The sequence below is a fragment of the Gorilla gorilla genome, chromosome 21 (genome assembly GCF_029281585.2).
Source record: "Gorilla gorilla gorilla isolate KB3781 chromosome 21, NHGRI_mGorGor1-v2.1_pri, whole genome shotgun sequence".
Lineage (NCBI taxonomy): Eukaryota > Metazoa > Chordata > Mammalia > Primates > Hominidae > Gorilla > Gorilla gorilla.
The window spans coordinates 11,166,579-11,181,430 of record NC_073245.2 but is presented as its reverse complement, the minus strand read 5'-3'; the positions used below and the strand labels follow the sequence as shown (position 1 = coordinate 11,181,430).

Below are 14,852 nucleotides of genomic sequence, written 5' to 3'. Positions count from 1 at the left end.
GAGATGGAGAACAGGTTAGTGGGTTTCAGGAGCCAGGGAGGACAGTAAGGAGGGAGATGGCTGTGGCTAACAAAGGGTAGCACAAGTGATCCTTGTGATGGAACTGTTTTGTTTCTTGACTATGGTGGTGCCCACACAGACCTACACATGCGATAAATTTGCATAGAATTAATACATACACAAAATAAGTGCATGTAAAACTGGTGATGTCTGAATAAGCTGGGTGGATCATGTCAATGCCAATTTCCTAGTTGTGTATTACACTAAAGTTATGCAAGATGTTACCACTGAGGTAAACTGATATATGGGATCTCTGTATTATTTCTCACCACTGCATGTGAATCTACAGTTATCTCAAAATAACAAGTAAACAAAAAATCAACTGGAACTCTCTTACATGGTTACTGGGAATGCAAAATGGTACATCCACTCTGGAAAATAATCTTGTAATTTCTTATAAAGTTAAACATATACTTGCTATATGGCCCAGCAATCCCATTTCTAGATATTTACCCTAGACAAATAAAAACTTATATCCAGATAAAAATGTACACAAATGTATGAAGCTCTATTAATAATTGTCAAAACTGGAAACAAACATCTTTCAATGGGTAAATGGATAAACTGTGGTATATCTAGGCAACAGAATATTACTCAGCAATAAATAGGAACAAACCACTGACACATGCAACCACTTGATAAATCTCAAAGACATTTATGAGTGAAAGAAGCCAGTATCGAAAGGTTACATGCTATATGATTCCATTTGTATGACATTTTCAAAAAGACAAAAGTGTAGTCATGGAGAAGAGTGGTTGCCAGATGTTATATGGGGGAAGGGTGTTACTACAAAGGGATAACACAGAATTTTTTAGGGTGATGTTACTGCTGGAATCCTAATTGTGGAGATGGTTACAGGACTCTACAAATATGTTAAAATTCACAGAACTGTGCACCAAAATTAAGAAGTCAAATTTTCTGTATGTTAATTTAAAAAATAAAAGAAATTTTAAAAAGGCAATTTTGCCATTTAAAATTTATAGTTAACACATTTAGAGAGGCTATTTAGAATTTGTTGTTTGCAGCATAATTCCAGATATAGCAACATTTTAATGAGTACCATAGGCTTCATTTTACAGTGTATGATGGAGCTCACAGAGCATCATATGAAAATGTCCTAACTCAAACTTCAATTAAGAAAAAAGGAAAACAACAGTTTTAATGTCAAAAATGTTCAGTAAACACCAAACAAAAGAACATTTATTTTGGTGATCTTTACTCAGACCGTAGCTGCAAACAACATGAGGAACAAGTGTCTGCTAATTTTTTTTAAACATAAGAAGCAGATTTAGTTTTGCTGACACATTAATGGTGATTATAATAATCATTAAATAGTAAATAAAAAAGTTAAGTGACCTATAAATAGACTAAAACCCACTCAGGCAATTTAAAGCAAAGATGAGCTTTGTAACTCTTCAATTAAAATATTGGATTAAAAACCATGGCATTATGTCAAATCAAGTATGATATACATTGCAACCAAATAGTCCGTGTAGAAATAATGATGTTTTCATTAACCCCACAAAATTCAAGTAAATACTCCAATATAAAATAGCCTTTTAAGAAACATCTTTGAATGTTTGTCAAAAACATACAGCATTTTAAAAATGCAGGCTAAATGTATGCTAAATGCAACATTCAAATCAGAGAAATCATAAATGCTATATATTCAAATCAGCTAAGTTAAAAATAATTACTTAGCTATAATTAAGTATTTCTGAGCCAGGTATGGTGGCATGTGCCTGTAGTCCCAGCTATTAAGGAGGCTGAGGCAGGAGAATCACTTGAACCCAGAGTTCAAGTCCAGCCTGGGCAATATAGTGAGACCTTTGTCCTTAAAAAAACAACAACAACAAAAAACAGAATTTAAAGTATTTCTTTGTAAGCATGTAGGTTTCCAATTCTAGCTATGATTATTCTGAACTACAGAGAGGAAGTAGGTCAGCCTATCTATGAAATGGATCAGACCTTCAGCTGCTTCCAGATGGCTTCTGCATTAAATTGAACAATCTACACAGAAATTCCAGTGATGCCATAAATCTGTATGTCTGGGTTTCCTTCATATGTTATAAAACATTGGTCCCATCGTAGCTATAATATCTGCATAGGGAGCACTCTGGCTCAGCTCAATAGCCAGCTGTTTCTTTAGGACAAGAAAGCTATAAAATTTGGCAGCTGCTTGTTTTCGGTCACTATTTCTACAGAGCTTCATCAGACTAAAGGACTGCATTCCCATCTTGTTAGATTCCTGGGAAAATAATTAGAAAAGAAAAAATGGGAAACAAGATCATTAGAAGTAAAGCCGGCTATAAATGCATAATAAACAACAAAATATTGACATTTTGGATAAATGACTATAAAATCCTTAAATGGAAAAAGGGAAATGACTCCTTAGTAAACATAAAAACAACACAAGTTACTGTACACAAGCTTGGTTCGTGAAGAACATGCATGCAAAAGAATTCCGAAGTGTTATATAAATTTATAATGTGTTATACAAATGATAGGCCTTTTTAAAATTGATGTTAACATAAATGGCTCCAGTGGAAAGGGCAATTAATCTATATTTGCAGAGACAAAAAAATCCACAGGACTTTGGGAGGCTTCAAATACAATGAAAATGATCAGCCTATCAGTCTTCTTCTACTTAAAGGTACTAGTGTTGGTGTTGACTATAAACAACTCCAGTTTCAGTGTCAGGGGATTATGATTATGTAAACAACTCCCAATTTCTTTGCACAGATTAAAAAGATGTCAGATTCTCTACATGACATCTGTGTACCTACTGAAAATAATTGAGGTACAATAAAGTATTTTAATTATGGATGAAGATAACTCTTTTCATGAAGACTAGGATTTGGAAACAGAGTCCTAGAGTAGAAGTGTAATTTTTTAGTTAGAAATACTGCAGTGCAGCCAGGCGTGGTGGCTCACGCCTGTAATCCCAGCACTTTGGGAGGCCAAGGAGGGCAGATTGCTTGAAGTCAAGAGTTCGAGACCAGTCTGGCAAACATGGTGAAACCTTGTCTGTACTTAAAATACGAAAATTAGCTGGGCATGGTGGCACGCGCCTCTAATCCCAGCTATTTGGGAGGCTGAGGCAGAAGAATTGCTTGAAACCAGGAGGAAGAGGTTGCAGTGAGCCGAGATCATGCCACTGCACTCTGGCCTGGGTGACAGTGATACCCTGTCTCAAAAAAAGAAAAAAGAAAACAAGTACTGTAGTGAATACTGGCCAATGTCCCTATGAGAATCATACACCCTGGATAGTTGTGAAGCATATTTAGAAATACCATATACAAGGTTTTGCTTGTCCATAACAGTCAACAAATTAATAAATTAAATACTTTGTCATACTTTATCTTAACCAAAGGTGTGGCCCAGGGTCAGTAACCTTTCAAAGATGGCATATCCAGCCTACATTTATTCCCTGCCTTGAGAGAAAAGATGAGAACTGGATGGCTTTTCCCCCCGGGAGAGAATAAGGACAGCTTTTTCAATTTCAAGAATTATTTTGAAAAACCCTAAAGGGACAAATATGCAAGATTAAACATAAGTGTTTATTTGTGTTCCCTTCAGAAACCCTTCTGAAATGAAGGTAAAGGAAGAAAAAGTGACGAAGGAGATAAAGACAAAGAAAGTGGAAGACATAACTGACTTAGTAGAGTAGAGACAACTGAACCCTAAGTGCTGGCAGTGGGGAAGCCAGCAAAAAGCAAGCCGATTTGAGTGAGACACAGTACCTAGGAAAAGCTCAGGAATTGGAGACATCAGTGTGTCATAAACTGGGGAGAGGGATGAAGCTGAAAACAGGAGAATTCCTTGAGAATCTCCTTAGGAACAGTTAGACCTTCTGTCCACTCCACAACCTCACAAAATCGGAGACCGCTACTCACACAGCAGAAGGCGTGAAGTTGCCCTTCTGGAGATAACAAGCATTGAGGCTTTGAACTTAGGGCACTAGTGCTGTGGATGGTGAAGTGTCATACCACAAACAGTGGGATTAAGGGAAATTCTACACTCTGAACAGTGAGATAACCAGCCTCTCCTTTACCTCCTTTTGGTTCCTGAGCCACTGGCATCATGCTTATATCTCCTAGGCAGTAGACTTAAAGATTACTCTGGAAAAGCTGACTATTCTAAGGGAGAACAAAACCCAGTTACATAATACAATCTAGGGAAGGTGAGAGGTGCCACCCAATTACCTCAGTATAAAGACCATAAGTCTACAATCCCTACTCATGCGTATATAACTTCCAGTCAGTTTTTTGGTGTCTCTATCTTAAATAAAAACAGATAATCCTAGGATCTACAAGACATTTGAGTAAAATCTCTAATATTAAAGAGCAAAAAGGAATACATTCAAGAAAATCACTAAGGAAAGATAATGCAGGGAGCAGAAGTGCAACCTCTGAAGTTAAGAAGTTTTTCATTGTACCCATGAAAAATGGCTAGGATAATAGTAAGAGGAAGCAGATCAGTGGTTGCTTGGGAATGGGGGTGCCAGTTGGAGGTATGCAAATGAGGGATTCAAAAGGGGCACAAGGAAAGTTTTTCTGGTTTGAGATATGTTTACTCCTTGATTGTGGTGAAGGTTTTACAGTTGTACACATATGTCAAGACTTATCTAATGCATACTTTAAATATAAATAGTTTACTGCATGTTAATCATATCTCAACAAAGCTGCTTTAGAAACCTAATTGAATAATTAAATAAAAATATTATGATGCTATAAAATAAAAGAATAGTTAGTAACCAAGAAAAAAACTCCTGGAAAACAAAAAGGTGAAAGCAGATATAAAAATTCAGTAAAGTCTAGAAGACAAAGTTGAAGAAATCTAGAGGGTAGAAAAACACAAATACAAAGAAATTAATATAGAGGATAAAAGATGTTATTAAAATTAAAGGGGTAGTTCAGGAGATCCAACATCTGACCCACTGGCCCTTCAGGAAGACAAAACAGATAAATAAAAAGGAAATTGAGGCCAGCAGTTTAAAACCAGCCTGAGCAACACAGTGGGACCTTGACTCTATGAAAAACTTTAAAAAATAACAATAATAAGGAGAAAGTCCAAGAAATTTTTAAAAATTTTCTAAAACTCAGGAACATGAAATTTCTGTATAAAAGAACACACTACACGGTAAGGACAATAAGTGAAAAAAAAAAAAAACCCAAAGCACATCATGAAATTCCAGAGTGCCAGGGATAATAATAATAACAATAATAGATCGAAAGCTTCCAGAGAGAAAATAAAGGTTACTTACAAAGGATCACCAACTAAGGCAATATCTGACCTTTCAATAACATCACAAGAATCCTGGCAATGTTACAAAGCCTTCAACATCTGAGAGAAATATATTTTCAACTTACGTCTAGAGACAATCACGTTAAAGGTAAAAGAAATGCTCACGCTGGTATGGAGGGTCTCTATCTCTCGTGAACTCTTTATCTCAGGAAATTATGAAAGGATGTTAACCACTAAAAAATTTAAGATAAAGGAAGATCAAAGCACCCAAAACCACAGAGGAAATAATATATACAGGAAAGAGACAAATTCCCATGTTTATGACAAAGCAATATCCCAAGACAAAAACTATGGAGCAGACCTAAACAGCCGCTGGTTTGGATCAGAACAAGAGGATGGTGAGCTCCCAGAGAGATACCTTTAAGGAAAAAAAAATGGAACTGATGGATCATTTGATAAGAGATATTATAAAATATTACAAAACCATAAAAATGGTATTTTTGTCAGAGTTTGGTCATATTGTCTGAGTTTGGAAAAATAATTAAAATGGGTTTATAGACACTGAGCAAATAAAAAAATGAAGTAAAGGATTATAAATCACGCTGCTATAAAGACACATGCACATATGTTTATTGTGGCACTATTCACAATAGCAAAGACTTGGAACCAACCCAAATGTCCATCACTGATAGACTGGATTAAGAAAATGTGGCATATATACACCATGGAATACTACGCAGCCATAAAAAAGGATGAGTTCGTGTCTTTGTAGGGACATGGATGAAGCTGGAAACCATCATTCTCAGCAAACTATCACAAGGACAAAAAACCAAACACTGCATGTTCTCACTCATAGGTGGGAATTGAAAAATGAGAACACTTGGACACAGTGGGAGGGATAGCATTAGGAGCTATACCTAATCTAAATGATGAGTTAATGGGTGCAGCACACCAACATGGCACATGTACACATATGTAACAAACCTGCACGTTGTGCACATGTACCCTAAAACTCATAGTATAATAAAAAATAAAAAAAGAAAAAAAAAGAAAGAAAATGTGGCACATATACACCATGGAATACTATGCAGCCATAAAAAAGGATGAGTTCATGTCCTTTGTAGGGACATGGATGAAGCTGGAAACCATCATTCTCAGCAACCTAGGGCAAGGACAAAAAAACAAACACCACATGTTCTCACTCGTAGGCGGGAATTGAACAATGAGAACACTTGGACACAAGAAGGGGAACAACACACACCAGGGCCTGTCATGGGGTCGGGGGAGGGGGGAGGGATAGCATTAGGAGATATACCTAATGTAAATGACGAGTTAATGGGTGCAGCACACCAACATGGCGCATGTATACATATGTAACAAAACTGCACATTGTGCACATGTGCCCTAGAACTTAAAGTATAATAATAAAAAAAAGAAAAAAAATGAGGTAATGACAAAACAACCATAAAGTTGACAAGAAATGTAATTATGCTATGAAGCTTCAATGTAACTAATTTTTATGTAGTCTTTATGGCAGCAGCTGCTAGCTGTCCTTTAATTTCCATTCTCTTCTTCTATAGTAACAGAATTATTAGTTGGGACTAAGCTTACTAAATAAAGACTACATTTCCCAGCTAGATGTGTCAATGTGACTAAGTACTGGTCAATGAAGTGTAAAAAGTGATACAATTTCTGGGTTGTACTCTTAAAGGAAATTTTGCTACTGATTGGAGTACAGACCTGGTGGGTAGTTAGCCATTTTGGATCTTGAGAAGACAAAGGAAACCTGGGTCCCTGACAACTTTGTGAGCATAGCTGCCATACCAGATTGAACTTTTACCTGAGAGATAAATAAACTTCTATCTTTTTTAAGCCACTAATATTTTGGCTCCCTGTCGCAATCAAACCTGCATCATAACTATTACAAATATAACACTGTAAACACATAACACCATGCTAAAAGTATACTAGGGAGGGGAAGGTAACTAAGTTAAACTTTTGTTTTCTGTCAAAAGAATTCAGTAGATATAGTTTAAAGCTGAAATACCAAGAAAGAGCACTAAAAGCATGTTTATTAAGAATATAGATATAAATACTAAAAGAAACAGCTTAATGTAGTTGCTTCTGGTGAGCAGGACTTAGGATAAGGAGAGGTAGGACAAAGTCCTTTCTGTCTTTTCAGCCTTATTGCATGGTGCTATTGAACTTTTAAAATAATATACATGTATTATTTTGATAAAAATATAAATTAAATTCAAAAATTACCTGAGTTGTCACTCTTGAACTGCTATAAACTAAGTTTCATATTGAGAATTAGTTGGTATCATGCTAAAAACGAGGATGGGACACAGAATAGATATCTAAGGGTATGAGTGTGGGTTAGAAGTTGATTAGAATATGCAGGCACCAAATCCAAACTTCTATATTTAGCCCTGGGTATACTACTGAAAATCATTGCACTCTAGTGGGATTTGGCCTCAAAAAAATAAGGAAAATTATTGCGTTTTCATTAATATATGGAAGCTTGAAGTCAGTATTTACTTATTTTTTAAAATAAAAACAGGGTTGACAAACCCTAGCATCTCACCCGTAAACGATTTAACATCTGAAGTATTCTTCCATTCCATCTCTCTGTCTCAATATTTTCTTCATTGCTCAATGACTCCTGTTTGAATGATAGACAAAATATTTAATTTAAGCAAATTTTACTAAATGCTGACTATTTGCCCATCATAGTGTTAGCTTCTACAAGAAACACAATTATTACAATGGGTCCTGCCAAATAAAGAGCTTATAATCTTTATTATTTATAAAAAGAATAAGGCTAACATACAAATATAAACCACCTTTGCACAATTACACCTGTACTCTCCAGGTTCTCTTCTGATAAGAGGCTCCAAAATAGGAGATTCTGCCATCTTTATTTGTTAATGTGTCCAGGGTCTTACAGTTACTTTGAAAAGCAAAATTAGCAAAGACAACAACTTTTGCCTAGGGTTATCCTAGTTCTGGTCAATCTGAACTCAGTTGACAGGAGTAAACATACAGCTATTTCTGTATTGTAAAGGCCTTTATCTGAACTTATCTGGTAATGGAAGCTCTAAATATAACTGCTGTCTAATAGTTTGTGTACAATTGGGTTAGAAATCTTTCAGATTTCGAGATGCCTTGTCCAAGGCATCTGTGCCTTGGACATATCTGTCATGTTATCTAAATAGATTCTTTTTTTTTTTTTTTGGTATTTAAGGCTTAACCACTTTCAGAAATACCTCAATATTTAAAAATGGTATTCTAATCCCTTACAAACTAACACCTTATGATGTGAGAACAGAAACTGAGCATATGAAAGGTGTTCATGAATCTGATAAAAGAGTAGGCTTACAAAGGGTTGGGGGAAGGGAAGTGGCACAAACCCGGCCTACTTCATAATTTTTCCTAAGCTAATTCTGACTATGCAGCCCAACAGCATCTATGTCACTCTCATCTCATGTCCACTGTTTGTCTAGCCTTCATGTATAGGAGCCTAGACACTTGCTAAAAGAGCTTTCAATTTCATAGACTCCAAGACAATTACAGAAAGCACCAGAATATTCTGTGTGACATTTTAAATCATGTGAGGCTAAAGGGACTCTTTGACTAAGCCTGGGAGCTACTGAGTCCCCATTTCCACCAACTATACCAGCTTCCTGGGCCTGCCTATGCTGTATGCTTTCTTATATTCCAAAAAGACTGATTTGAAAATACGGTCACTTTATTCTAGAGAGTTTTCCAAATCCCTTCAGCTACAATTTATGATTATTCTTTTCTGGTCTGTCCTTGGATAAATGAGGACACCCACTTATTAATGTTTATTTTATTTTTAAATAAACAAATGCAGTTTTTGAAATGTAAAAACCTCTTTGTTAAAGATCCATGAGACTCTAGCTTCATCTATAATGCACAACTAAACTAACCAGGGAAAGGCTCAGAAGAAATAGTCTGTGCATTCTGCTAAAGCCTGTCCACTTGATCTATCTGGACACCCTACAGCTGAATCTATTGTGTAAAAAGCCTAGTGGATTATTAAAACAGCTGAACTTGTGCTATGTTGTGGTTTGCTTGACCATGTATGAAAATAACCTGCATCTACAGAAGCAAAGCGAATAGCAAAAATGAACTAACCCACTTCTGGCTCAGCTGTTTGGATACTTCAGGTAAAAAGTTCAGGTAATTTATTCTGTCCTAGATTATCTAGAGAATTCGGTCTCTTTTCCTTGTATGAAAAGCAATCAAAGAGTCTTGGAACTCATTATATAGATAATTTTATAGAAACAAATTAACATCAGGCTTACTAGGTGTTTTTATATTATTTACTAAAAAACTTTTACTAAAATTCCTTACAATCTTAAAAATGTTTTCAGTACGCTGGGATAATACCAGAGAAATAAGACAGTTAATAAGCAGGGAGTCAGGGAAATCAGACTTTACTTCTGTCTTTGCTATTGACATGTGGCCCTCTGACTACCAGATTATTTTGTTTCAGATTTCCAGAAGCCTTGTATAGATACAAGCCTTGTGCCACATAATGTTAAAGGAAAAATTGCCCACAATTTTTTTGTAAATAAGATAAAATTTCAAATGCCCTAGGCCATACTCTTAATATAGTTCTGTTTCTTTAGAGATGTTATATCAATAATTTAAAACAGTGATTCTCAACATTTAAAATCCTGTCACTACTTTTGATAAGCACAAAAATCTCACACTTTCCCTTAAAAGTATTTGAAGTTTCAAAAGAAATTAAAGAAAGACAAAAAATCAGAGCAATTCAGAATATTTTATCAAACTATTCACAAACATCTCTGTTGTAATCACAAATTTAAATTATAAATTTAGAAAGTAACATGACAGCTATAAAAGCCAAGTTTTAGATAAATAAGGTGTTAAATATTTAGGAATAAAGTTTTTAAGAACATCCCCAAGACTACACATATATTTACCAATTCAACTGGACTATATTCAATTTCTTGTGCAAATAAGTCATTCATTAAAGATGATTCCTCAGCAGCTAAAGACACCATTTCAACAATATCCTGCTGAAGCAAATTAGGGAAAGTTAGGTAAATCTGCCAGTGGTTATACAGGAACAATCTAATTTTATTAAATGCTTTAATCACATGAATGCTCACTTCTCAAACTAATTTAAAATACTACCCACATTCTCAAAATATTATCTCTGAAATACCCCAGATACGCAGTCTTTGACTTAAATGTTACAATTTTCCATATGCCTCCCATAAAGGAAGAACTTGCATGCCCCTTCCCTCCTTGCTTCCTATCCTTTTCCTATTTCCCTCTCTACTGCAGACCTCACATTAAAAGTCTCTACTGCTGTGCTATTGAGACCACTTTGCTTTGAAGCATTTTATCTAGCCCCACTACCCTACCTCTATTCTCATGCCAACACCAGGTGGCAGAGGAAAGAGATCTGCAATAGGCAAGCAGAGAGGGAGTGAGAGTGAGGAAAGGGATATTAATATCCCTACCGAGGACCATGACAGGATTCCTTCCACCACTGCTGGAGCTGTCACGGGCAAAAGGGAAGAAGAACCTGTCTGTTGGAAGGGGAGTGAAGACATAAAGGAAGAAAGAAAAAGAGACAGAGATTTCCTAGTCCCCATCATCTCCTTCCCTTCTCATTGCTACAGAAGCTATCAACCTCTTTCCATCTTCAACCTGTCTCCAAGCTTCATTCCCCAGCTGTCCTCCTCGATCTTGATTAAGGGCCTCCTCTAAGATAGTTTACTTGCTTTTTAACTCAGCTTTAAAAAATTTTAGTAAACATAAGGAGTTACATTTTATTCTTTAATATACATATTTGTGAAGCCTTGTTTTTCTCTTTCAATTTCTATGAGTATTCTACATTTTTGATACTCTCGATTTTGCAGGTATGGTATATAAAAATTCTGTTTTATGAAGATTTGAAAATGATTCATCAGAATCAATATTCTCTTGTCCCTTATTGTTCTTGTGCTCCCATGCTTGACTATATTTCACATTTGTTAACCATTTTTGGAAGCAGAATAAGAGGAGTATTGAAGGTTGAAAGCATAAGCATAAGGTAAAGGAGTAAAGGCTCAAAAGAACTGGTACATCGATCTCTCTTCTCTCTACTTCAAGCCCATGGGACAATCTATCTTGTTATATCTGTGATAACTGCAGTTGTATTTTCCTTCCAAAAAATCATAAACTAAACAGGTTTGCCTAATCATAATTTTTGTCAGGTACACTTTAACAAATGCCTGAGCCCAAGTGAGGGAGAGAGTAGTACTAGCAACCCAGTGTCTCAATATCCAGTATATTATCAAATATTTAGTAAAATACATTCTGTTTGAATGCACTGTGAAATTGTCTTTCCTTCCAAGGGCATTCAGTTTCAACATGGGTTGACTTTGAATTCCCTGAGTGGTTATCAAAATACAGTGATAATGGAACAGACCAGAAAAACACTGGTTTATTTTTAACTGGTGTGGCTATAATATTTATATTTGTACAACCAGTAAAATAACAACCGAGAAAATATTTCAAAGTACATTATTTCCAATTGTGTTTTCAAATAGTAATATTTTTCAAATAAAAAATTATATCTTAAAAAGTTTTTAAAATTTTGTTTTGGTCATAGATCTTTAGATAGTCTTTCAGATTCAAGGCCAAGGAATTGGTGGGTCTAAAATATATTATTCTTAGAGATATGTGGGTGAATTTATGATGAAAAGCAAAACTTAGGCATACTGGCTGCAGTTCTAAAACATTCCATGACACAAAGAATACGAGGCCTAGTAGGATTCTCAGCATATAACTAGGTTTACATAGAGACAATCATTGATTTAACGTATCACGCAAAATACTAATTCGGTATGAAACCACCTTATCTTGCAATTTACATCCTAAACTCCTAGAAAAATTCTGCAGAAGAAAATCATGTTTTGCCCTGCTACTTACTAAACAAATTGCAAAACAATTTAAAATGAAATATGAACTACACAAATGTAAGAAAATATACCAGAGTCCCAACATTCCTTTACTATATCTGTAGAAAATAAAATATTTTTACGATTCTCTCTGGATAACTTACCTCAGAGTTAATATTTTTATTGGTATCCTCATGAGAGCTATGCTGAGATCCACCAATCACATCCTTCCAAGTTTGGGGTTTACTAAACTCTTGCTGGGAATTTGGCTCTTGCATCATGGATGTCTCTGAATTATCAAGGAAATAAAGACAATTTCACCAAAATATCTTTCAAACTTGAATTGTGATATGGTTGTAACAAAAGAAAACTTCTGACAGACATGTTGGGATCCAAGAATTTAAGCAAAGGATACACAAACTTTCTTATTGCTCCCAAGTCTCACATATGTATCTTCCCTTTCTTGTCCTCTGTCTCTATCACCTCCACTCCCCATTCTCTGCCAACCATCTCCTCTACACACGCTCTCACACATTCACTCACAAGACAACATGGACAGTTCAAGCCCATTGTGGTATATTGTTCAGCAGGTTTTAATGCCTTCAGGAAGGGTGATCAGGAAGTGGAAGCTCACTCATCACATCAATTGGTTTTATTATCACTTTATAATTATCATGATAATAATCAGTGATTATTAATACTCCATGTGCCTTTTGGGTAGACAGAAATATCTGCGTCAGGTTAAGTGTATTAAGTGCTGTTCTTATCCTTACATGACTTTTCATGTTAGTTGTTTTACACTGAAAATTTATCTTGCTAGATATAAAGATTTTCTTTTTTGAGGATTTTTGAGTATGCCTTTGGGAGTGAAGGAGGTAGAAAGAGTGATAATAAGAATGGTTTACATAGTATATATACTTCATCTTTTTAACGAAATCTCTGGGACAAAAATTAATCCAAAATGCAGAAAAATGCAATACCGAAGTAATAATTTCATTTAAGTTCAACTACTCTTCCAGAGTTAGCATTTATACTTGAGAATATGGAATTGGATCCCATCTTCATTTTGAAATTTAAAACATCAAATTTTTGTTTCCACAGCATTCCCCTCAACATCAACAGAATTAAGAAGTCTCACCTACTATATTTTGGTTTCCCACTTCTTCCCTTACTGACTCCTTCTGTATCATTTTTCTTCCAAGTTTAAAGCCAGAGGACAGAAAGCATTTTGTAAACAACTGTAAAAATACACATTTTTGTTTTTTTTGTTTTTGTACCAGCAAAGCAATTCAAGAAAACACAAGCACATATCTAAAAAGGAAAAACTATAATTCATACACACAATACAGAAAATTAATTCAAAATGAGGAAGTACTTCTTCACAAGTTTAAATTCTGTTATATATGTACGTAAATATGTGTTTATTTATTTATTTATTATTTATTTATAACCAGACATTGCTCACATGTAGAAGGGTAGGAACTGTTACCATTTTCAGTTCAGCATGAATCAAATCCTGGGCAGCAGTTGACAGAAGTGTATGCACTCCTCCCCTCTTCTTCCACATCATCAATCTTTGGGTAGGAGGTGCAAGTTCCAAAACCATGAGTGTGTCCACAAAGGAAGTAAGCTGTTTATGTATAACTTTGCTACTGAGCTCCTTGACAGGATCTATGAGCAATCTCCTCTTTTTGCCTTTCCTTTTCTCAGCAATGTCTAAATATAAGAAATAGGCACAAATGTGATTGGTTATACAGCTTTCTAAAATCATATTGTAGGCACTAAATACTTAAGAAATTTCTAAGCCAGGCACGGTGGCTCATGCCTGTAATCCTAGCACTTCAAGAGGCTGAGGTGGGCGGATTGCTTGAGCCCAGGAGTTCAAGACCAGCCTGGGCAACATGGCTAAACCCTGTCTCTACAAAAAATACAAAAATTAGCCACACATGGTAGCACGCACCTGTAGACCCAGCTACTCAGGAGGCTGAGATGGGTGGATCCCTTGAGCCTGAGTGGCAGAGGTTGAAGTGAGCCGAGACCACATCACTACACTCCAGACTGGGCAACAGAGCAAGACCCTATCTCCAAAAGAGAAAAAGAAATTTCTACCACAGTACAACCTACAGTGTTGCATTGGAAAGAAAATCCCTTCTCCCCTCTGAAAATTACGCTGAGCAGCCAATAGCTGATACATTTTGTAAGGTGTTGCTTGGAAGTGCTTAGAAAGGGATCTACCTGTTAAGTGAGCAACTGAGGAAAGGTGGGGAAGAGGGAAGTCCACCAATTTGGAGGTTCCTTAAAATACTTATGTAATAGAATAACTTTCTACAACACTCATTTGTATTTGTCCAGTGTATTTTTCCCTCTCCTACTGAAATTCATAGACATTCCAAGCAGGTAACTAGGTCCATAGGATTTCACTCCACCAGGGAATTTTACCAGGCAGAAAGCAGAAGTCAAGCTTTTCTTTAGTAAAGCTGTAAAAGGGGAGAGAGGGTTAGATTTCTCAGGATTGATAAAGATCCAAGATCAAATGGAGCCAAAATGTACCGGAACCTGCTTGCTGGCTGATGTGCCTCAGTAAAATCCCAGGAACAA

The 14,852-nt window shown here is 35.8% G+C and overlaps 1 protein-coding gene across 4 annotated transcripts in view; it reads right to left on the bottom strand.

Annotated features, from left to right (window-relative positions):
- Nucleotides 1-699: 699 nt before the first annotated feature.
- RAD21L1 (RAD21 cohesin complex component like 1) overlaps nucleotides 700-14,852 on the bottom strand; it is a 29,908-nt gene continuing 15,755 nt past the window's right edge. For 2 of the 4 annotated variants that reach the window (XM_031004904.3, XM_055372397.2), the window contains 6 exons: nucleotides 13,744-13,970; nucleotides 13,393-13,492; nucleotides 12,419-12,543; nucleotides 10,284-10,379; nucleotides 7,895-7,972; nucleotides 700-2,308 (listed from right to left, as the gene is read on the bottom strand). In XM_031004904.3, coding sequence (XP_030860764.1) covers nucleotides 2,120-2,308; nucleotides 7,895-7,972; nucleotides 10,284-10,379; nucleotides 12,419-12,543; nucleotides 13,393-13,492; nucleotides 13,744-13,970 — 815 coding nt within the window. In that variant the 3' untranslated portion in view covers nucleotides 700-2,119. The remainder of the gene's footprint in view (nucleotides 2,309-7,894; nucleotides 7,973-10,283; nucleotides 10,380-12,418; nucleotides 12,544-13,392; nucleotides 13,493-13,743; nucleotides 13,971-14,852) is intronic. The other 2 variants (XM_055372394.2, XM_055372398.2) reach the window with 1 other exon arrangement.